General features: G+C 32.7%; 3 protein-coding genes across 3 annotated transcripts; 1 reads left to right on the forward strand and 2 right to left on the reverse strand.

Annotated features, from left to right (window-relative positions):
- Positions 1-10727: 10727 nt before the first annotated feature.
- On the forward strand, positions 10728-15674 carry LOC139891534 (probable ADP-ribosylation factor GTPase-activating protein AGD8). The gene is made up of 7 exons (XM_071874508.1): positions 10728-10982; positions 11116-11234; positions 12683-13106; positions 13835-14098; positions 14323-14445; positions 14872-14973; positions 15343-15674. Exons 1-7 carry the CDS (start codon positions 10914-10916, stop codon positions 15448-15450), a joined length of 1209 nt encoding a protein of 402 aa, XP_071730609.1. The 5' UTR covers positions 10728-10913; the 3' UTR covers positions 15451-15674.
- A 1715-nt stretch (positions 15675-17389) lies between these two features.
- LOC139891535 (uncharacterized) lies at positions 17390-18115 on the reverse strand. The gene has a single exon (XM_071874509.1). The coding sequence runs from the start codon at positions 18113-18115 to the stop codon at positions 17390-17392; it is 726 nt and encodes a 241-aa protein (XP_071730610.1).
- A 2122-nt stretch (positions 18116-20237) lies between these two features.
- Positions 20238-21104, reverse strand: LOC139891536 (putative gamma-glutamylcyclotransferase At3g02910). Its single transcript, XM_071874510.1, has one exon. The coding sequence runs from the start codon at positions 20989-20991 to the stop codon at positions 20440-20442; it is 552 nt and encodes a 183-aa protein (XP_071730611.1). The 5' UTR covers positions 20992-21104; the 3' UTR covers positions 20238-20439.
- Positions 21105-25780: the final 4676 nt, after the last annotated feature.

Raw genomic sequence — 25780 nt, forward strand, 5'->3', positions numbered from 1 at the left:
TCCCCTGTTTTCATTAATTTTTTCCATAAATCGAATTCGAGTTCCATTTTAAAATCTATAAATGCAGTTATGTTAATAATCTTTCGTTTAAACTATCTGCAAAGTTTCAAAACTCAATTCTTCATATCAAGTATGAATTTTGGAGTCAAAGTTCTGTTTTCAAAAGTCAAAGAATTTGTTCATGGGGAAATTTGAACTTGTTTTGATGTTTTCGATTAAATTGATGATTCAAATAGTTTACATGAATGATTTAAAACCTTTTTCATGTAGAAATCGTGATCCAAAACATCTTAAAATTTGAATTTAATGTTAGAGTTCATGGTATTCATAACTGTGATTATCCATAGCCTAAATTCGAATTTAATTTCAAAATCTTTAAATGTAGAAGTGTTAGGAATAGTTTACTTAAACTATCTGTAAAAATTCAAGTTCCAACTCCTCAGATTGATTGTTAATTTTGAAGTCAAAGATTCAGTTTAAAAAAATCAAACAATTGTTCATCGAACGAATTCGAGTTAAATGTTTTGATTCAAGTTCAATTGATAATTTCAGAGGTTTCTATAAATGATTTAAGACGTATTTCATGTTATAATCATAAGCAAAAAGGGTTCGAATCTTAAAATCAAATTTTGATTTTTTTTTTTTTCGTATCAGCTACTGCTGCTATTTTTTTTCCTTCTTTTCTGGTAATCAAAATTTCCAAAATCTTTTTAATTCTGTGTCGTTTGCAAAGTCAAAACCCACTTCATTGTTCAGTTGCTATGATTAAAAGATTCCAGTCGATTGAATTATTAAGAAGAAAAAGAAAATGGAAACAGTTTTATATACGGGTTAAATAGAAATCGATTAGGAATTAGATCAGAAAAATAACAGCAGAGGAATGGTTTGGGAATGTTTCGGGGTTGCGAGAGGTCACGGGTTCGAGTCTCGTATGGAGCAATCTTAGAAAAGGCTTTTAAAAGGGGTATACACTCTTAATTTCATTTTTATTATTATTATTATTAGTAATAGTAATTATTATAATTATTATTAATGTCATTATTATTATAAATATAATTATTATTATTATTGTTATTATTATGATTATTATTATTATTGTTATTACCATGATTATTATTATTGTTGTTGTTATTAATATTGTTATTATAAGAATTATAATAATTATTAGTTTTATCATAGTTATAAGTATTATAACAATTATTATTATTATAAGCATTATTAATATTATTATTATTATTAATTTATCATTTTAGTATTATTATCATTATATTGATTATGATTATTACTATTACTATTATTATGAAAATAATACAAGTTATTAATATTTTCATAAATATTAGTATTGGTATCATTTTATAAATATTAGAATTTTTATTATTAACATAAGCATAATTGGTAATATTATCATGAGTACTATTATCATATAATTATCAAAATCATTATCAAAACTATCTTTAACAGTAAAATTAATATTTTTACAATTATAATTATTAATATCATTAATGGAATCATAAGCATTATTATCATTATTAATATTAAGTATTATCATTATTATCATTTTCACCATTACTAATATTATTTTAGTATTATTATAATTACTATTTTTAATAAACAAATTATATATATATATATATATATATATATATATATATATATATATATATATATATATATAATAACATAACAAAATTAATATTATATATAATAACATAACAAAATTAATATTTTTGTATACAAAATGAATACATGAAACATATATATATATATATATATATATATATATATATATATATATATATATATATATATATATATATATATTATTAACATAAAAATAATATAACTAATAAATTAGTATATATATTTGTCTGATTTCAATTATGTGTGTTAATATATATACAAATGATATAGGTTCGTGAATCCAAGGCCAACCCTGCATTGTTCAGTTGTCAATGCCGTCATATGTATTTTTACTACGAAATATAGTATAGTGAGTTCATTTGATTCCCTTTTACTCTTTATATTTTTGAAATTGAGAATACATGCGCTGTTTTTTACATCTATTTTATTAAATGCCTTTGAAATCTATATTTTTGGACTGGGAATACATGAGATGCTTTTATAAATGTTTGACAAGATAGACACAAGCAAAACATTCCTCGAATGAATTATTATACAGATAGAAGTTCTGTTGATTATTATTGAATTAGTTGGACGTTATAATTGCCACTAATTGATGTGAATATTTCCCCTTGATTATTATAGCTTGGTAGCCTAAGAATTAGAAAACGGGTATGACACCTAATTCACGCGAATCCTAAAGGTAGCTACCGGGTTTAACACCCCCACCCAGAATGTTCACTAGACGGAAGAGCTAGTGGGCGTGGTGTTTGGTACTTCGAAGTTTGTATATTATACAGACGAGATGTTCTGTTTTTGGAGATATTATTGATGCCCATTATATGTTAAGGTCGGTTACCAAGCCAAGCAATGAAAGAAAAGTGAATGTTATGTATCGAGAGAATGATTTTATACACAGGTTATGTGTATGTTATTTTTGTGCACGAGATATGTGTATGGTTATTAAAAATCGCGAGGCAACCTACGAGGGAGAAAAGGATATGAACCTACTCTGCCAAGCATTATGAAAAATGGTTTCGTACACGAGATAGGTGTACTGTATTTAAATCTTGTGGTCTATCAAAATGATGAATTTTATTGTTTATGATAAACCTATGAAGTCCCCAACCTTTTGGTTGACACTTTTAAGCATGTTTATTCTCATGTATGAAAGAAATCTTCCGCTGTGCATTTGCTCATTTTAGAGATATTACTTGGAGTCATTCATGACATATTTCAAATGACGTTGCATTCGAGTCGTTTAGTTCATCAAGATTATTATTAAGTCATTTATAGTTTGGATATATTATGAAATGGTATGCATGCCTGTCATCTTTCGATGTAATGAAAGTTTGTCTTTTAAAAACGAATGCAATGTTTGTAAAATGTATCATATAGAGGACAAATACCTCGCAATGAAATCAACTATTATGAATCGTTTATAATCGGTATGAACGGGTCCTTTCAATAATGAACTCGTTGATGATGATGAGTAATCAACGATCTACTCAATTTGTTTTCCTGTTGGTGGCCGACAACTTTAACGAAACCCTTTATTTATTTTTTTCTTCGTCGCTGCATTATTCACAGATCAAATTTAACGGGCCACTAAACCCAATTTTGGTTTGCAAGTTAGGTCGTGGACATTCTGTTGGGCCAAGAACGTTTATGCCGGTTGGGCCGAGTCACATATGGTCCATTCAAAGTTTTGATATTCGCTGTTATGATTTTCAAAGAAGTAACGGGTTTTATATATTTAGAATAGCAATTATTTAGATAAAGCAGAAACGGGAGAATGGTTTGAGAGTGTTTTGGGTGAACGGGAGGTCGCGGGTTCGAGCATGCCCTGAGGCATTTCTTTTTTTAAAAGAGCTTTAAAGGTAGCCTATTTTATTTATTATCATTATTATTATTATTAATCTCATTATTATTTTTATTTATTATTATTAATAACATAAATTTCATTATTATTATTATTATTATTATTATTATTATTATTATTATTATTATTATTATTATTATTATTATTATTATTATTATTATTATTATTATTATTATTATTATTATTTTTATCATCATTAGTATTATTATTATGTCACTAGTATAGATATTATAATTATGATTAACATGATTAGTTATGACTATAATTATAGGTATATCATTAGGAATATAACCCTAAGCATAAAATGGTACATGGTAATGATAAGTATGATTTAAGTATAATCTTTGTATGTATAAAACTAATACTGATAAAGATAAATATATTATTATTATTAACATTATTATTAGAGTTATCATTTTTATTAGAATTATCTTATTTTTATTATTATTATTATTATTATTATTATTATTATTATTATTATTATTATTATTATTATTACTATTATTATTATTATCATTAATAGCATCATTAATATTATTATCATTGTTATTAATATTAGTATTATCATTATTATTACTTTTATCATTACTAATATTATTTTAGTATTATTATAAATAATAATTTTAACAAACATATGATATATATATATATATATATATATATATATATATATATATATATTTAATACATATAACATAACAAAAATTAATATTTTTATTTATTTACAATATATAAAATGAATACAGGAAACATATAAGTTATTAATATAAAATAGCTAATAAATTTATATATATATATAACTTTATTCAATTACAATTATGTGTGTTAATATATATATATAAATGTTATAGGTTCGTGAATCTAAGGCTAACCCTGCATTGTTCAGTTCCATCGTATGCATATTTTTACTACAAAATATCGTATCGTGAGTTTCATTTGCTCCCTTTTTAAATGCTTTTGCAATATATATTTTTGGGACTCAGAATACATGCGCTGCTTTAATAACTGTTTTACGAAATAGACACAAGTACTTGAAACTACATTCTATGGTTGGATTATTATACCGGATATCACTCTTTTTAGTCTGGTAATCTAAGAATTAGGGAATAGAAACCCTAATTGATGTGAATCCTAAAGATAGGTCTATTGGGCCTAACAAACCCCATCCGGGTTACAGATGCTTTAGTACTTCGATTTTATCATGTCCGATGAGAGTCCCAGAATGATAGGGATATTCTAGATGCATTTTGTTAATGTCGGTTACCAGGTGTTCACCATATGAATGATTTTTATACACAAGTTATGTGTATTATGTTTTGTACACGGGTTACGTGTGCGGTTAAATATTTGAAATCTTGTGGTCTGTTAAAATGTTGAAATGATTATTATAATAAACCTATGAACTCACCAACCTTTTGGTTGATACTTTTAAGCATGTTTATTCTCAGGTATGAAATAAATCTTTCGCTGTGCATTTGCTCATTTTAAAGATATTACTTGGAGTCATTCATGGCATATTTCAAAAGACGTTGCATTCAAGTCGTCTGAGTTCAAAAAGACGTTTATTAAGTCAATTACATACTAGTCATTCATATTACGAGAATCATATATCATTGTATCAAAAGGTTATGTTTTGAAATGAGTTTGTCTTTTAAACGAATGCAATGTTTGTAAAACGTATCATATAGAGGTCAGTACCTCGCAATGGGACCAAATGTTGAAGACTTCGTCCAGGTGGATTAGGATGGGTTACTACAAATCACTAGGATTAGTGATTATGTTGGTGATTGAGACCCAAATGGGTATGTTTGGAAGTATGATTTTGGGTGTAAACCCAATTTGGGTCAAAATGTGTCTTTGATTGAAATGGGTCATGAAGTGCTCCTAGCACTTGACCATAAGTTGTAATTTGGTGAGTTTGAGATCAAACCATAAGCCATTAGTGATTTGGGTTGTTATGGTATTGTTTGACCAAGTTGGGAAGTTAGGTGCAATTTGGGTTGAAATTGCACTTGAGATATTTTGGGTCACTAGAGCTATAATTGATTTTAGCTTGTCATATGTGCAATTTGATAGGTGACTTGAGTCTTGTTGATAGTGAAGCTCAAGTGTTGGTGCTAGCTCAAGTTGGTAAAGGTGAGTGGAATATCTATGTGTATAATTTACTTGCTTGAGTTTGTTGTGGTTTAGTGTTACCGCGTGTGTCAGGGTTCACTAGAGTGCTACCACGTGTGTCGGGGTTACACTCAAGTTCGTGTATCGACACCACATAAGTCTTATGGTGAAACATGTGTCGTGTAACCGCGGGGTTAGTGCAAAACGTATGTCGTGACACTAACGGTTATTATGAACGATCAGTGGTTCTTCTAATGAACCGCTCCCTAGTGCTAATGGTTAACCATGATGTGTTGGGCTTTTATACATGTTGTTTCTAGCATGCTATTTCGGATTATTTGTGCTAGGTGATTGTGGTGCTATATGTTATGCATATGTATTGGTTGTGTGGTAAATCAAGTTGGTAAGTTGTATGCATACTTGTATACTTATTCTTCTCACTAAGCTTTGCTTACCCTCGTTGTTTTACTATTTTTTTTATAGATTGTGGCACCTCGAAGGACAAGGGTAAGGGATTGGCTTAGCTTGCTTATTGGTGGTATTGGAAAAGCGCTTTTAGAAATGGTCCCGACGGTCATGTTCACTATTGAGTCGTTTTGGTTAAACAATTAGTTAAATTTATGGGACTTGAGTTCCCGATGATGTAAACTCATAACTTATTGTATTTTGAAACTTATGTTAACATTGAGCAAGTAATGTACCCAAACTTATGTTGTTGTGGTTAATACCATTGTTCAAAAAAAAGTGTGTCATATTTTTACAAGTAATTGTTAAATTGGGTTGGAGTCGTTTCAATTAGGGAGTTGATTAATCTCATTGGAGAATAATACTTGACCAAGGTGGAAACAAGTTGATCTAAGTTGAAGGTAATCTTTTAAAGGGATAGAAGGATTAGGTTTGCTATCTAAGGAGAAGTACAAGACTTGTAAATCGGATCACCACCGGATTTGGAGAAATGTGCTTAGTGAAGCAAAAATCCCGATTAGTGAATCGGGGAGTGGATCAAGGTGGATTAGTTAACATCCACCCGAACCACTATAAATCTTTGTGTTTATGTTCTTACTTTACATTCCGTATTATTACAAACATAAACACACCACACAATTGTTTGAGTTGATAGCAGTGATTAAGAATTGTTTAAATTGCGTTGATTATCGAAAAAGTTTTATAAATCGTATTAAGTAACTATTCACATCCCCTCTAGTTACTTACATACAAGAAAAAATTGCCTTTTTTGAGACCGACTTAAAAATGTGAAAAATGACTTGAAAAGTTGGAGAAAAAAAGAGTTTGGGTGCTTAGATAATGAAATTATTGTGTTAAAAGATGAAGCAAATAATCTAGAGTTGCTTGTTGAATCCGGCACAATTAGTGATAATGATCGAAAGCGATGGTTGGAGGTTCGTAAAAATTGGATTGAAAAAGATAAAATAAAGATGAATATGATGAAGCAAAAAGCGCGAATTCGTTGGATACTTGAGGGGGACGAAAACTCCAAATACTTTCACTCTTCCTTCCATAGACGGTAAAACAAATGTAATCTTCGGGGTTTAAATATAAACGGGTCTTGGAATGAGGAACCAAATGTTGTAAAAGAGGCGGTATTGGAACACTTCCGAAAAAGATTTAGGGCAAATAATAACTCCATGCCCTCCTTTTGTACTCGATCCAGTAACACAAATGGGCCTGCTGGTCCGCCAGATGCTACTTTTGCTGGTCTTGGCTCAGTTGGGCCGAATGAAGATGCATGTAACATATTGGACGGAGGTGCAGTTAGGCCAATTGGGACTGATTCAGGTAACAAATTGGATACTGTGGTGGGCCGGTCCAACATGTCGGGGTTAAATCATAGCGGGCTATAGCAAGGTGGGTTAAATCATAGAGGGTTGGCAAGGCTGTTAGAAAATGAGGCAAAAGAATTGGAGATTAGGTTTAGTGAAGCCGAAATTTGAGAGGCGATTAAAGATTGTGGTAGTTCAAAGGCCCCGGGTCCGAATGGATTTAATTTGGGCTTTTATAAGTAATATTGAAGCATCATTAAGGGAGATCTTTGTGTGGCAATAAACTTGTTTTAGGAAAAAGGTGAAATCTTAAAAGAATGCAATGCATCCTTCATCACCCTTGTGCCAAAAAGGTGGATCTAATTGGTTTAAATGATTTCCGCCTGATTAGCTTGATAGGAAGCTACTACAGGGTCATTGCGAAGCTTCTTGCTAATCGACTTAAGAAGGTTATCCCTAATCTAGTCGGGTTTGAACAAAGTGCTTTTATAAAAGGAAGAAATATTTTAGATGGTGCTCTTATCGAAATGAAACACTCTCTTTTTTGAAACACACACGTCTTAAGAGTCTTATCTTTAAAGTAGAATTTGAGAAAGCATTTGATTACTTAAATTGAAATTTCTAGATGAAGTAATGGAGATTATGAGATTTGATTTAAAATGGAGGAAGTGGATATTATCGTGTCTCAAGTAGGCTTCTATTTCGGTTCTTGTAAATGGGTCACCACAAGTGAATTTTATTTAGATGTGAGGTTAGATAAGGTGACCTACTCTCCCCTTTTCTCTTTATTTTGGTAGCGGAAGGCTTAAATGTCCTTACGAAGAATACGGCGGAAACAAAACTTTCTTGGGTGTGGGAATTGGGTGCGAAAAAATTCCAATATCTCATCTTCAATATGCGGATGACACTAGTTTTTTTCGGGTCGTGGAGTGAGGGAAATATCCAAAACGTTATGAAACTCCTAAAGTGTTTTGAGCTTACTTTCGGTCTTAAAGTTAACTATCATAAAAGTAGTCTAATCGGTGTTGGGGTAGACAATAATGAAGTTGAAAACAAGGCTAACTCATTTCGTTGCAAAGTTTGTACGATTCCATTTATCTACCTTGGACTTTGGACTTCCCGTTGGTGGTAATATGAAAAAAGAAGATAATTGGAAACCAGTTGTTATAAATTTGAGAAACGTATTTCGAATTGGAGAGCTAAATCGGTGTCTTTTGGTGGGAGTTTGACTCTTATAAAGTCGGTGCTGAATAGTCTTCCGTTGTACTACTTCTCGCTATTCCGTGCCCCGCAATGTGTGATCAAAAAACTTGAGTGTGTAAGACATTTTTTTTTTTGGGCGGGTCAGGGGGTAATAAATCTAAAATTTCTTTGGTCAAATGGGATGAAACAATTTTACCTTATGGGGAGGGTGGGTTAAATTTAGGTTCTCTTAAAGGCAAAAGCATGGCTTTGATTGGTAAGTGGTGGTGGAGTGGGTCAAGGTCATTTTGAGTATTTACGGAACATCGGGCAGTCTCTTGGTTGATGATTCATTACATATTGATTCTTACAAATTGATATGGAATGACATATTAAAAACCGGTAATAACATTAACGATATTGGTCTTCCTTTTCGGAGATTTATTGTCTAAGATCTAGGCGATGGCGGCTCTACTTCATTTTGGAATGATGCTTGGATTGGAAACGAGTTACTAAAATACAAGTACAAAAGGTTATTGAGGTTAGAAGCCGACACTAATGCTTCGGTCAAAGATCGGGTCATTTGAGACGGTTCAAAAGGTGTGGACAATTGGTCATGGACAAGAGAACCATTCGGGTGTGCGATGGATGATTTACAAAGTCTATCCGCAATGATCTCGGGTACGGTTCTAATTCCGAAAAATAAAGACACATGGAGGTGGACACCGGGTAGCAATGGGATTTTCACCACAAAAGCACTTACGGTTATGATTAACTCGAGACTTTTAGCTTCAAGTGATACATATGGTGAGACTCGACCGGAGCATTGCTTTTGTCAAATTCGAAAATAATTGGCAATCAAATGACGCAGTTACAAAGATGAATGGAATGACTCTCAACGATAAAATGAATTTCGTAAGATTCCCCAAAGTAAATATGATTGTCCGGTTAGTTCAAAAGACAAATTCTACACCGACACAGGTATTAACAAACTCGATATCTTTTTGTTGGAAATTGAATGTAATTGAGGGATTTGGTCTACACTTGTAAATGAGTTAGGAGGTACGCAGTGTACACTCATTACCCATTAAGTGATAGACTAGCCGAACTCAAAAGTGGTTTTCCATATTTTACTATCATGACTCAAAATTAGACTAGCATTTTCGTGTTATGTCTTCTTAGTCAGCTAAAATTTGACTAAGTGTTTTATGTGTTATGTCTCCTTAGTCAGCTGAAATTTGGCTAAGTGTTTAATGCTACCTCTTAAAAGGCAGCACAAGAAAAGCCTCTAGAGGTAGCACAAGAAAGTGCTAAAGAGGCAACACAAGTTTAAGGTTGATGCTCCTTTTAAGATACTTCGAGGTAAAAAGAAAACAAAGAAGAAAAATATTTGTACTCCGTATCTAATTTCTTTAACATCTACTTCAAACCATTATCTGTATAAACTTCTAAACTCCATATTTTGTTCTTCAAAAGCACCAAACACAGATAAATATAACAGTAACTACTCAAAATTCAGAGAGGGCGACTGCCTCTTCTAGCCTCCAGTAAGATCCGACCCTGATCCAATTGTATAATCTCTTAACTAACTAAAATATGATGAAAATTACAAAATTAGTTTTAGGGTGTGTTTGGACGAAAGTAGCTGGAGCTAGAGCTTATAGCTGGAGCTGGAGCTTATGAGCAGGAGCTGGAGCTTATTTTTAAAGCTGGTAGCTGGAGCTTATTATTTTTTATAAATGTTTGGTAAACTAGCTGGAGCTTATTTTTCAGTTCATAAGCTCTACTTTTTTTCATAAGCTACTACAAGTAGCTTATTTTTTCAGAGCTTATGATTTTCATAAGCTCTATTTTTTTTGTCTACCAAACGAAGCTTATGACTTGAAGCTTATTAAATCATAAGTTCAAGCTCTCATAAGCTTTCATAAACTACAATAAGCTACGCGCCAAACACACCCTTTAGACACCTCTTTAACCTCAACTAACTACCGTACTAACTAGACAACTACACGATACCAATACAAAGGGCATTTCCGTAAAACACCACCTAACATTGCCATGCCTTCCAATAAACGTAAAATCACATAAAACAACAATCATACGGAGGGGTTCAACCTCAACGAACACATATAAATACTCGCACAAGTACTTACATATATTTCATTTTCATTAATTATTATTCTGAATATTAATTTCAATTCCAATTCGATTCAACATCTTCCGTTTCTCTCCTTCATCGATTGTTGTTCCCCTGAGGAGTTCATAAATTTCAGATTCAATAATCTCCTCTAGGGAACTGTTAATAAATCAAATTTTGCTTTCAGTGTACTCTAATGGCTTCCGATACTTTCACCGACAAAAATGCCGTTTTCAGAAAGCTGAAAGCTAAATCGGAGAATAAGGTAATGCATATATGTAAGTTTTACATCTAATTGATTGAAATTATTTCAGATCTGTAATTAGGTTTACGTGAATCTCATCATATTCAATTGATCTGATCTGATCTGATCTGATTTTATTTGTATTGTGTTTCAGATGTGTTTTGACTGTAACACGAGGAACCCTACTTGGGCGTCGGTGACCTACGGGATATTTTTGTGTATTGATTGTTCCGCTACTCATCGTAGCCTCGGTGTTCATATCAGCTTCGTTAGGTATATAAATAAATATCAACTATTTTATATAGATATTGTATTTATGTGTGATTGAATCATGAATTGGTTTTCGAGTGAATTATGGCTGATTTAACTTAGAATTGACTTAAAAGTTGAACTTTAATGTAGTTTGATTGAAGTGAGTCTCATATACATGCTGGTTTGATTTTTGTGTGATTGGCATGACTACTTTTGAAGTTGCATATTCATATTGGAATATTAAACTTTACAAGGGCTTTTTGAGCAGTAAAAATTGGTATAATAATTTGAATCTGGTAACTTCTACATGAATATGCCTTCTGCAACTATAGGAGGTTTAGAAAGAAAGAAAGAAAGGGCCTTTAAACCTTTATTTTTTAGGATTTTAAATTATAGTTTTAGGGAAGCAATGCAATTATGTTCTGGTAGTTAATGATGTTATTATCTCGAACTGAGAATTTGGGAAATTGGACATCAGTCTGAAACAACTTTGGTGATCATAATGACAATCATGTGGAAACTTTTTGAGTACACAGACAAATAGTGATCATTGCCTCACTGAATTGAACTAACAGTGTAAACTCTAGATTAGAATTGTAAGCTCTATAGTAAGCCACACTACCCTTGGTAGATAGATAGTTGGGGGAATGCACAATTTCCGTTTGTGTTTTGAGTCAAATCACTTGATACTTCAATGCCAGGAGAAGCAGATAGAAGTTAGGCCTATGAACCTGATTTTTTGTAGCAACTGCTGCTCCGTGCTGGTTGAATTTCTCTTTGCAGTTTTTAAATCACAAATTCTGAATAAGATTAAAGTACATCGTTTTCAAGTTAATCTACAACATCCAACTTTAAGCAGCTGATATACATTCCATCAGTTCATATAGTTCCATCTCTGGCAAAGACACAATCTCAACACAGTAACCAATACCCAAAATTTTATGCAACCTAAAGGGAATCTGTACATTTTTGCATGCATCTATATTGTAGCTTTAGCTAATGTTGTTATGAGACGATGTGGTGGTGTCTTTAGGTTTGTATACTTGTATATCCATTGCATTTGAGTTGCTTCTAGCTGGTGATAGTCACAACAATGTAACATTATTACATTAGTGATTAGACCACATTTTCTTGCACATCTTACTTCTAAATAGAACTACAATCTGTTAATTATTGCACTAACTAAATATCCAACTGAGGGAATATGAACATCATTTTATCAAAATTAAGTACTAAGGTATGTTGTACTTTAAGATTGTTCCAGAGTAGCTTCGAATTATATTTTTATCAAATAACAGGGTTCATTTGATCGATTTGGTTTCTGAGGGTTGGTTCCTAAGTGAGGCAAAATTTTTGAGTGTGCTTTAGATTTATTTAACAACCAACCATTTAAATTTGCAATTGTAATAGCAACATCTTAGTTATGGTTAATAAGGTGTTTGGGTTAACAATAGAGATGGTTTCTGCAGGTCAACCAACTTGGATTCATGGACACCAGATCAGTTAAAGATGATGAGCTTCGGGGGAAACAATCGTGCTCAGGTCTTTTTCAAGCAGCATGGTTGGACAGATGGAGGAAAAATTGAGGCCAAATACACCTCAAGAGCTGCTGAGTTGTATAAACAGTTACTTTCTAAAGAAGTTGCCAAAAGTACTGCAGAAGATGTTATTACTTTGCCATCTTCACCTGTGTTTGCCAAATCTGAAAATGAATTATCAGAGTTTAAGCTCAATGAAGCCCCAAAAGAGAGCTCTTTAGCAAAATCTGACACCAATGGGTCTACTGTTCATGTGAAAGCTCCATCAATTCGTACAGCTACTATCAAGAAGCCTATTGGTTCCAAAAAACCTGGAAAAACTGGTGGACTTGGTGCACGAAAGCTTAGCTCCAAGGTATCGTATTCAGTATGCCTGGAAAACGGGTCAGGTTGGGTCGGTTTGGGTAACGGGTCAAAGCGGTTTTAGGTTGAAATGGGTCACGAGTCAAACGGGTAAAAAATTTAAACGGGTCAGGTTGGATCAGTTTGGGTAACAGGTCGAAACGGGTAATGGGTCAAATAGGTTGAAACAGGTCACATGCTTTTACATTTGATTTTTACATTTATTATACTGTTTTAGTTATTACTCCGTACTTCCGTAGTATTATTTATTATTAATATTAATATTTAATATTTATTATATATTATATATATAAGAAAATATAAATATAATAAATATACATAATAATTGATATCACATTAATGCTTTCATTAATGATTGACGGATGAATCTTGTTATACTCGACCCATTTGACCCATTCACAAGACCCATTAGAGATGTTTCTATTTATTGAACTTTAGAATTTGATATCCATTTGACCCGCTCTTTTATATTTTGTATAAGACCCAATAGGTTGAAGAAAATTCATTGGACCTTTTTTTAGATTTTGGTTTACATTGTCAAACTTAATTTTTTTCAACATCCAATTGACCCAAAAGCTTGACCCATTTGACCCAATTTTTAGATCATGGGTTTCAATTGCCAGATATATAATGCAGTTATCTATGTATTATCTTCTTGAACTTATACTGGGATTTAAGTTTCATCTATAGAAATTTGTTTAAATTTATTGTATAATGCAGACTAGTGAAAGCATTTATGATCAGAAGCCTGAAGAACCAGTTGTACAAGTGTCCACCTCTGCAAGTAGCAAATCGTCAGCAGCTGTAACACAGCATACATCTCGGTTCGAGTATGTAGATAGTTCTCAAACTGTGGAGACTGGTCCCGGGGGCGTGAATTCACTTAGTCATGTTGCGCCTCCTAAGTCATCCAGTTTCTTTGCAGAATATGGAATGGACAGCGGTTTCTCAAAGAAAAGTTCTTCATCAAACTCAAAAGTCCAGGTAAGCAATGTCTTACTTGAACTTTGCATCTAATGGTTATAAGCAATGTCTTTCTAGTTTTGTTACTTTTGGGATTCAGTGGTCATAGTTTATTTTTTATCTTCTTTACTCTTTGGGTCAATGTTGAATAATATCTACTTCTTGGTATTTCAAATAAAGATTTTTGTGCAATGTAATTATGTTGTTAGTTTGTGATATAATACATGTTCTATATCTATACTCAGGTAGAAGAAACTGATGAAGCAAGGAAGAAGTTCTCTAACGCCAAGTCTATTTCCTCCGCCCAATTCTTTGGGGACCAGAACAGAGCTGATCTTGATGGTCAAGTTTCCCTCCAAAAGTTTTCGGTGTGCATTCTCCCTTTTAATCACATATTTTAAGTCCCATGTGCATGTTCTTGTTTAAATATAATGTTGTTAGTATTTTTGGCTGGCCACAGAATTTAAGCTTCTATTTTATCTTCGTGTCAACAAGCCAACTCTTTTTATTTATGTCTCTTAAAGGTGACAAATGGGGAGGTTAGTATACAAATAAATTGGTAGAAATATTTTTTACAAGCTGAAACTTGTTGGGCTGGGCGGGGCTGAAAAGCTTTTTGTCCAAAAACATTTTCCCCCTCTAACCAATTAGACTGTCAAATACGGTTGTAAAAGCTTCTACTATAATTAAATAAATAGAAGATTTAAAATAAGTTGGTGCTAAGCATGCATGGCCTATTCATTTCTGTAAGGGTATTAATACGACTGAAACGCTCTTTATAATTGGTCTTATAGGGTTCTGCTGCCATCTCAAGTGCCGATCTATTTGGTCATGATGAGGACAATTCTAATCTTGATCTCAGTGCAAGTGACCTCATCAACCGGCTCTCATTCCAGGTAATTTTTGTTAAAAATAAGATTTTTGGGACTGCTACCTTTCACGCTTATTTTTCTTGTCTCGAATTCACTTTAAGGACTAAACATATATTTAAAAAATGAAGTCAACATACTTTATGAGAATCCTAACTTACAATTGATACATATCACAAATAATCAAATATGAAGTCAATACAATTGATACATATCACAAATAATCAAATATGAAGTCCATAAAGCAACAATTCTGTAGACATGGTCTAGTAGGTCCTGTACTTGACCCGGGCTGTAACTTGTTCTCATTACTGATAATGGGGCTGCTTTGGATAACCAAGGGGGTGATTTGCAAATTTGTCATCTTATTATTTTATAAATATTTTTAAATTGCAGGCACAACAGGATATGTCATCCCTAAAGAACATAGCAGGAGAAACCGGAAAGAAGCTGACCTCAATTGCCTCGACTCTAATGAACGATTTCCAAGACAGAATCCTGTGAGTTTGTATGAGAAAGGTGTTAATTACAGAAATACCCTGATAAAGATTGTATGTGTAATTTGTAAAGGGTGAAAATACTCTCATATTCTATCTGGCCTTCTATCGAATTTTTGTAGCCGGAGATTCTTTTTAATATACTGTAATGTGTGCATTTGTATAATTTTCTTGGTTTAAGATTTAGAGAGCTACAAAGTGTTGGTACATCTATATCTATAAAAATATTAAATTCTCCAGAAACAGACTGTGTATCAAGTCTTTTTAAGACTGATCTTTTTAAATTTTGCATTTTATTCTCACATTTTGATTTGAAGTCATATTCAAAGGATTTCTGGTTTTTTACTAGTTACCATATTAAATAAAGCAATGATTTTTGTACCAATGTTCTATCAAAGGTATCAGGTTCACCTGTCCAGCTTAAATTGGCTGGTGAATTCTAGCTATATGAAATGATTACCTTGTTGCTTAGTACTGACTAACCTCTTGTAAAACGTATATACCCTTATAAGTTATAACATTAGTTACTTGTCAGCTTACAATGGAAGATTGTCCCGTTGTAAAGAAAAACATGATCGTTTTTATTTTGCAGTTAAGTTCCGTCATTCAGAACTAAGTTAACCACGAGCTTGAGAAAATTGCAAGCGATAATAATTGAATTCGAGTGACATTTCCAAGTTCCCACCTGAATATTAGCCTATTGGGCAACTTTGGTTCCTAAAAAGTTCTCCCGTAATGTCCTAGATACTTGTTCTTTTGTGCTAAGATGTTTGTATTGTTCAAGTGTCTAAGGAAGTTCAAAAGTGTCCCCATATACTCAGATGCTGTGTTGTTGTTTCGTATACACCACACAATCAACATAAAAATGTCCTTAATGCTTTTCGCAAATGTATTTGTATAGTGCTGCTGACATGCTGTTTTATTTTAATAATCACTCATTCACCTTGATGTCATAAATTAAGGTGGCAGCAGAATCGGATGGGAGTCATATGGGTTGGGTCAGCTTGACCCGTCAACAATTTTCTGCAAACTTTATTATTTTGTTCACCCAACTAATGTATTAAATATGATCATGAAAACTATTGATAGGTTTTTCCTATTTAGATTATCCGGAGAGGGGCAAGTATGTTTACTCAATCTGTACTCAAGTGTACGTCAGTATGTGGTCTAACCGGTTTATCCCATGCCTGGCACCTCATGATAATGAAAACTATAATGTAGAACTAATAAATTTAACTTTATATATATATATATATATATATATATATATATATATATATATATATATATATATATATATATATATATATATATATATATATATATATACACACATAATTATGAATGGTTGCAACTTTTAAGCATGTAAATGCACTCCAAAAGACTTTTATCCATTTGAGCATGACGTACAGGCATCATAACAAGAAGCACATAGGATTAGTTGCCAAGAAAGAGCGTATTTTCGTCCACTTTTATAATCAATGACGATTTTTCAAGATTTTTTACATCTACAACTGCTGCATCCAAGTTGATGCTTCCTGATGAGTACAAGAAGAAGCTCAACCTCATAAGTCCTTAGAAGATGTGTTATATAACAAGCTTATACAGTATGTTATACGGGTTTACAATAAGTGTCTCTGTTTACCAAAAGTCTCGCGAGTCAGTCACGTTTGGTTTGTTCCACAGATTGAGTGTGTTATGGCGAATAAAATTATTACTAAGGTTAAAATTATTACTAAGGTTAAAATCATCATTAATTACCTCTCTCATATCTCTACTTTTGTGAAATTGAGTGTTATTGATGTTGAAGTTAAAATCATCATTAAATTTTATCAATTTAAGAGCATAAATGGCCGATTAATTATACATAATTCAATGACATCAATTATTTTTAAGGATAATGGAAATGAAATTCGAATAAACATTATAACTTATAACTTAAGATGTCATGGAATATAGCCACCATGTCCACCACCACCACCGTTTCCACCACCATATCCACCGCCATGTTCACCACCGCCACCACCACCTCCAGAGCCACCACCTCCACCACCACCATAAGCACCACCACCACTACCACCATACGCTCCCCCAGCACCACTGCCTTCTCCACCACCACTCCCACTCCCATATCCACCTTCCCCTCCAGCCCCTCCACCACCTCCACCATGTCCACCACCACCTCCACCACCATATCCTCCACCATTTTCACCTCCTCCTCCATACCCTCCACCACTACCACCTCCTGCACCACCACCCCAACCATGCTCTCCACCATAATACCCACCACTACCACCTCCACTCCCTCCACCACCACCACCACCATACCCTCCACCATGCTCTCCATACCCACCATACCCTGAACCACCTCCAATCCCACCACCGCCACCTCCATAACTACCATCACCTTGTCCTCCATATCCACCACCACCACCTTGCCCTCCACCTTCACCACCACCATACCCACCGCCAATATGATCACCACCTCCACCATAACCACTACCACTCCCTGAACCTTCACCGCCACCTCCATATGAACCACCATACCCAGGCACAACATGTTCACCACCACCACCACTTTCATAACTGAAAAGTGATCTAGTAGTGGCAGAGCAAATGCCAATGCAAAACAGGACAAATAAAACACTAAGAACAACTTTCCTATTAACCATTTTGGGAAAGTTGAGCAATAACAAACAAGTTTATATGCAATTTATAGGAATTCATTTTGGGAAAGCTGACCCTATATTTGGTCCCAACTTCATCCTACTGCGCACTCCACCGCACTGAGTCTGGATTATATATATATAGACAAAAAACATTGAGCGCACCATGTATATAGCTAGGTAGCCGCAATTTATCATCATCTTCAACCATTCTAAAACGAAGTTCTTTTACTTTAATATATCAAGCTGATTTGGGTTATATTTGATCTCCTATAGACCAAGAAAATAAGGATTAGAAGTTTTAGCTAATGAATTTATAAGGGTCATGAGCTGCCCAAAGTATATCTTGATTCTTTCTTAATCCTCTTAATAACCAAGTTTATTTGGATTTTAAGACTATATGATTCACACATTTGTAAAACATGCGAGTTGATTTGTCATATTATCGATATAAGTCCAAACTATTTTAATTAAACATAAAGACACTTCCATTTCGATCATGTTACGCCAGGTATAGGACCAATGTTGTAGACAAATGCAGAGTAGTGAGTTCTATGATCTATGGCTTCTCATGCTACTTTGGATGATAAGCTAATTAATCACTTCTCATTTTCTAAACTAATAGAACGAATATTATGTTTGTGGTGAAAACCATGATTAGATCAATATGTACAATCCATTATTGATGTTAAAACCATTTACATACTAAAATCAAACAACATAGCAAGTCACTATTGCTTTGTTTTGATATTTTTGGAAGCAAAGTGTATAGAAGACAGCTAACATCCCATTTAGATTGTGGGCACAATGGCTACTACCCATATCAAACACTCAAATTATTGGTTTCATCCACCAAAGAACTTAGGTCAACTGTTGCCCATTAGGCATACTCTAAATTGTTCATCAACAATTCTTATATTTCTCTAAAAATTTAGTAAGATTGGTTGAGAATTCGATTTCCAATTCTTCATTATCTTATGATGTTAGTATAATGAAAAGCTACTTATGGCCACTATGTATGTTGTATGTGATACTCAAGTTACGAGTTCGTATTGGGCCTGCCCAGCCTCATTCAGTCATATTCACCCATACCTAAGCCCAACATCATCTAAGCGAGTCTTATTCCGAAACCTACATCAAGTCTTATTCAAACTGTGAACCCGTCAACATAACTCACTAGAACTAAATGCAGACTAGCCCAAAATAAGTCAAAATCTAGTCCATTATTGACTAATGGTTGTTAGATTTATGATTCTACAATATTGTTCTGACTGATTTCTTGTTTCAATATTAATTTTACATCATCATATTATGTGACTATCGAGTAAGGAACGAATCTAGTATATAACTTCTTAATCAGGACTGATGTGGTGTAAGATTACTATATTATACAAGTCTTCCAAAACTGTTTCTTCTTTTTCATTTTTTCTTTCTTTCTATTTTCGAAGCACCAAAGGAAATCACACACCAACAACTTAAAGGTTGTAGAGGTTGTGTGGCACCGATGGGCCGAAGCCCCTCTGGTCTCTGATTACTATCATCTTATTCTAGAAAGATTGATTACTTGATTAGGTTTGCTGAGCATACCCTAGTCATCACATAAATATTAACCTATTTGATAATAAATGGGTCAGCATGGGTTTTCGTTTGTCTCCACCGGGTCAAACTGATCAAATGAAATAAATCAAACAGACTAATCAAATGGGTCAAAGAGAGTTTTTTAATCCTTACAACCTCCTAAACCATTTTAATTAAAGTTAAAATTTGGATATCTTTGTAATCAACTAGTTATACAGTTTATGCAGTCAGATTCAACGCTTAACTGTACTCATTAGATATTTTCCTTATCTTGTTAAGGTGAAGGTTAAGGTTATAAGGTTTTTGTCTGCTCGGGTTACCCTAGTGGCCCAACCGGATTAGTCCGTGGCCGTTACCAAACATCCCTGGCCAAAACAAAATTTTCCGTATCTAGTTTTTATCCTAAATAAGCATGTGATGTTAGCATTTTTGGCGGCTTCGGTTCACCCTAACACACATGTAGTGCTAGATCCTAAGTTATACTCTAATGTTCATCTATTGTGTAATATGAAAATATTGTCAACGAAGAGCTTCAAATCATTGTCGTTTCATAAATTGGCAGATGCATAGTTACATAAATACATCTATGATTTTATAAGTTATAATGAGCCAACAAATGCCACAAATCAACATAGACTCTTGTCACCATTTACATTCTAAATTCTGAATCTTAATTACTTCACCGTCCCCAATTTATTGTCCAGTATTCCATTTTAAATTCAGAATCTTAAATCAAACCTTATAATAATCGTTCAATTCGACGAACAAAACAACGTAATCTGCTCACGAAAACTCATATCCTTCGGCCTCAAATCCCTCCGTACATATCCTTTAGCAACATCATGATTAAACGATTCAAATCCTACCTGTCCACTTCTCCGCCACATATCCTCGGCAAAGCTCCGGTGTGCAAAATATGCCTCAGCCTCAACCATCGTTTTCCGGTCACCGTCACCGGAATCACAATTATCCGGCCGAATGGTGATCGGAAGCCGTTCGTAATGACCTAGGGTAATGCCTTCAAGTACATCAAGACGTTGAAGGCCAGAATCAGAAACGGAGTACAATTCACCGCGGACACGGTGGCGTGACGTGTCAGGTAAGTTGAGGAGAAACGGAACGCCGTGTGGACCGCAGACGAGTGGAAGACGGAGCTCGGTGACGAAATTACCGATGAATACGGCGTCGTTTTTCGAGATCAGGTCTTGCATTAATTTGTGATTAGAGAAGCCTTTTTTTAGAGTTCCGTAAGAGTAAATTAGCGTCTGTTTTTGTGCATTTACGGTTTTACCCCCGATCGTCATAACTTTCCGATACGGTGCCGGATAAATATAAAGATATGAGTGGGACTGTGGGAAGTTAGCATATATAGTTGCGTGAGATTTTGTTTTTATTTATTTATTTATTTTTTGCCGGCTCTTTTTGTGGGGGATGAGATCGTACGGTTCAATTTTCAGAGCTAGGTACAAATTTACATGCGTTGTGTCAATATAAGCAAGGCATCATTTACCGGTAGAGCCAAATTACAGGTCCGTGCAATCTGCCTGTGACGTGACAGTGTCAGCCTTTGACACCAAAATAACCCTGGCGCTCCTCTAGTGTCAAATAAGTCCCACCCGTTTTATTTTTTATTTTTTATTTTTTATTTTATTATGCATACAAATTATATTAAATATAATTAACCATTACATAAAATGTAACCATTACATAAAATTTAACTATTACATAAATTTAACCATTCATGGTACGGAATGCGGACGGAAGGTTCCAAATATGCTCAACTAGATCATCAAGTTAGTTGGTCGTGCACCGTCCTATCTCTTATTTCTCGGATGATAACGTCTTGATCCCGTCCTCTATTCGGTATCCGTTCTGGACTATTCTTGTAGAGCCCCGTCCTAATCCATCCGGACGAAGTCCATATCGATTATAAACGATTCACAACAGTTGATTACATCGCGAGGTACTTGACCTCTATATGATACATTTTACAAACATTGCATTCGTTTTTGAAAAGACAATCTTTCGTTACATCCAAAGTTGACGACATGCATACCATTTTATAATATATCTAACTATAATTGACTTAATAATAATCTTGATGAACTCAACGACTCGAATGCAACGTCTTTTGAAATATGTCATGAATGACTCCAAGTAATATCTTTAAAATGAGCAATTTCACAGCGGAAGATTTCTTTCGTACCTGAGAATAAACATGCTTTAAAGTGTCAATCAAAAGGTTGGTGGGTTCATTAGTTTAACATAAATAATCATTTCCATCATTTTAATAGACCACAAGATTTCATTTTCAGTTCTCACAAATATACGTCCCATGCATAGAGACAAAAATATCATTCATATGGATTGAACACCTAGTAACCGACATTAACAATATGCATATAAGAATATCCCCATCATTCCGGGATCCTCCTTCGGACATGATATAAATTTCGAAGTACTAAAGCATCCGTTACTTTGGATGGGGTTTGTTAGGCCCAATAGATCTATCTTTAGGATTCGCGTCAATTAGTAGATCGGTTTACTAATTCTTAGGTTACCAAGCAAAAGGGGCATATTCGGCTTCGATCATTCAACCATATAATGTAGTTTCGATTACTTGTGTCTATTTCGTAAAACATTTATAAAAGCGCATGTATTTTCAGTCCCAAAAATATATATTGCAAAAGCATTTAAAAGGGGAGTAATGAAACTCACCTAATGTATTTTGTAGTAAAAATACATAGAACGACATTGAACAAATATAGGGTTGGCCTCAGATTCACGAACCTATATCAAGTATGTATATTAACACATATAATAACAACTAACAAGTTTATATATTAATAATTTACATATCGTATTACTAAATAAGTTATATTTATCCTATATACTTTGAGTAGTTAATATTTATTTATATAATACATTTATTATTATAGTAAATACTTATTAGAGTAGTTTAATAATATAATATTTATCATTTATCCTAATCCTAATATATATAAGAATAGAATTTATTTTCAAGGTTTATATGTGATAAGAATATATATATCTGTATTAATTAATATATTTTATATATATAGCTTACTAAATGTCATTTTAATAACAACAATCTAGTAATATGTAATATTAATATATTTGTAATGTATTTGTAAAATAATATTTATTTGTAATAATAACAATAATAGTGATAATAATAATAATGATAATAATAATAATAATGATATTGATAAAAATAATAGTGATAATAAAAATGATACTTTTAAAATGATAATTTTTAATAGGAATGATAGTAATACTATTAATAATCTTTGTTATAATAATAATATCAATAATAATGATAATGAAAACAATACTTTTGATAATAATACTTAGTACCTAATAATAATAATAATAACCTTATTACTAATGATAATAATATTACTTAATGATAATCTAGGATTGTTAATAATATTAGTGATAACAATAATAATCATACTAATAATCATAATTGTAATTAAATTCATGATAAAAATAATAAAAATTATAATACTAATAATAATAATGATAATGTTAATAATTGTAGAGCACAACCTTTGAAGAAGCAAGCCTAACAAAAAAAAAATGCCTCTACCAAGGCTCGAACCCGCGATCCCTCGTTCACTCATAAACACCCATAACCAACTGCGCTGCTTCTGTATTTCTTTTTTATTCTTAACTGGAATATATATATCCCGTATTATTTCTGTTATCCTATATCTTTTTCTTCACAAACTAATTCATCCAGAGTAAACCAATAATCATAATAATAGAAAACGAATTGGAAGACAATTAACGTAACAGGAACCGTTCATCATCATCATCGTTTAATCATGAATCATCATTCTTAACATAAGATCATCATAAACATTATCATCGTATTAATGACACACGATATCATCATCATCTTCTATACCGATGTTCGTTTTCATTATCATCGATATCATTATCCATCGAATCATATCATTACTATCTCAGGCTCATCATCATCGTTTTATATCTTAACTTATACCATTATCATTAACGCCACCCGTCCCCTAGCTGCAACCTAATTGGGTCTCGGCCCAGCAGTAAAACCGATTAATAGGCCCAACATATCCATTTAATTCCTAACGGCCCAAGTTGCTAAGATAAATGGAAATTCATTTTTTTCTTTTCTTGGATCCCTTCTCATCTGGAACGAAACAACTAATGAGCTGGAGGTGGGATCCATTAATTCATAAGCTTTCTTCAATTATAAATTTTTGGCACGTTCTAAAAGTTATTTCCATTGTCTGCCAACTACTTGATCCTTATGCTTTAACTAATACCCCGTAATATTATATATCTAAGCTCCAACTTTAATTTTTGTGATCCCTCATTAAATTTATATTGGTTATCATTATCAACTTTCCTTGTTACATACATGAAGAGCAGGAAAAGTTTTCTAACAGCACAATGGATGGAGGTTCGGTTACAATTAGCAATAACAGAAAAGAAACAGTAGTTCGAAAGTGGTTTAATGGTCGTGGTTTTCATGGTGGTGGTTGATGTGTGTGTGTGTGATTGAGCTAGCTGCCAGCAATAATATATCATGATGGTTTTTGGAGTCAAAAGATATCGAGCATCAGGTTTTTGTGATACTGAAACGGGCTATAGAAATAACAGTTTATAATATGTTAACTTTATGGCGAGGTTTAAAAGTTATTCTAAGTGGTGATTCACAATTGATTATGGTGGTGGGAATTGGCGGTTCATGTTGAGGTGTAAGAGAGAAAAAGATAGTGAGAGAGGAAGAAAGAAAGTGATGACCATCGATGGTTGTGATGGCGGTTTCAGTTGATAGTAAAATGTAGGGAAGATGGTTGATTGTTTGCAATGTAAATATGATCTATGTATATATATTTGAAGAGAACGAGATGGTTGATTGATTCATAGTATTTGAAGGATGTCGACAGCATATTCTTCAATCAGTAAGAAGACAGAAGTACAAGAAAAGAAAATGAAAAGTAGATAGCGATTCAAAACTGAATTTGGATTACTCTTCTGTTTTTATGTTGTGATTGGTACTTGATAGATTTAAAAGATCAATCACACACAGTAGAGGAGATATAAGAAACTGATTACGTTCTATTCTGTATTCGTAACTGTATATATATATATATGTATTTATACATCTATATTCATGTATACGTATGTATGGATATCTGTTCTTATATATATTTGAAATCTGTATGTATATAGGTATATTTATATAACCGTATATATATATATGATTCAGTAATTATATATTATAATTAGTTCTTTTATATAATTGTATTAATATTACACTTAATATTATAAATGATAATAAAAGCAACAATGTAATAATAAAATTAGTAATAGAGATAGAACTAATAATAATAATACATAATAATAATATTAATAATCATATTATTAATGTTAATAATAATAAAATCTATTATTTTCTAATGATAACAATAATAATAATAATAATTTATAACAATAATATTGGTTTTTAATGATAATAATAATATCTATTCATAGTACTAATATTAATCATGTTACATGTTTCACTTTTATATAAGAATATTAATAATACAAGTATTAATATTAATGAAAGTAATAATAATAATAATATTGATATAACAATTTATACATATCAAATCTCATATATATATTTATTTACATATTTACCTATACACACTTGTTCGTGAATCGTCGGGCATAGTCAAATGGTAATTGATTACATGAATGTAGATTTTAAAACTTTCGAGACTCAACATTACAGATTTTTGCTTATCGTGTCGGAAACATATAAAGATTAAAGTTTAAATTTGATCGGAAATTTCCGGGTCATCACAGTACCTACCCGTTAAAGAAATTTCGTCCCGAAATTTAAGTGTGGTCGTCATGGCTAACAATAAAAATGTTTTCGTGACGAATATGAGTTGATAAATAGAGTTTTATCATCATTGCGTATTATAGATAAAATAATTCGATTATTCAAAGAGCACGAATGAAGCTATCACAAAAGAGTGATATGAATAAATAAAGTTTCGTCTTAACTTTTGACATTGTTCTGGTTGAATTCCG

The sequence above is a fragment of the Rutidosis leptorrhynchoides genome, chromosome 2, assembly GCF_046630445.1.
Source record: "Rutidosis leptorrhynchoides isolate AG116_Rl617_1_P2 chromosome 2, CSIRO_AGI_Rlap_v1, whole genome shotgun sequence".
Classification (NCBI taxonomy): Eukaryota; Viridiplantae; Streptophyta; class Magnoliopsida; order Asterales; family Asteraceae; genus Rutidosis; species Rutidosis leptorrhynchoides.

Bases quoted from the DNA above. Each gene is read 5' to 3' on its own strand.
- LOC139891536 (XM_071874510.1), bottom strand. From the start codon at position 20,991: ATGACGATCGGGGGTAAAACCGTAAATGCACAAAAACAGACGCTAATT.
- LOC139891535 (XM_071874509.1), bottom strand. From the start codon at position 18,115: ATGGTTAATAGGAAAGTTGTTCTTAGTGTTTTATTTGTCCTGTTTTGC.
- LOC139891534 (XM_071874508.1), top strand. From the start codon at position 10,914: ATGGCTTCCGATACTTTCACCGACAAAAATGCCGTTTTCAGAAAGCTG. The intron at 14,099-14,322 runs GTAAGCAATGTC...ATCTATACTCAG, and splicing joins CATCAAACTCAAAAGTCCAG to GTAGAAGAAACTGATGAAGC. The intron at 14,446-14,871 runs GTGTGCATTCTC...TTGGTCTTATAG, and splicing joins TTTCCCTCCAAAAGTTTTCG to GGTTCTGCTGCCATCTCAAG.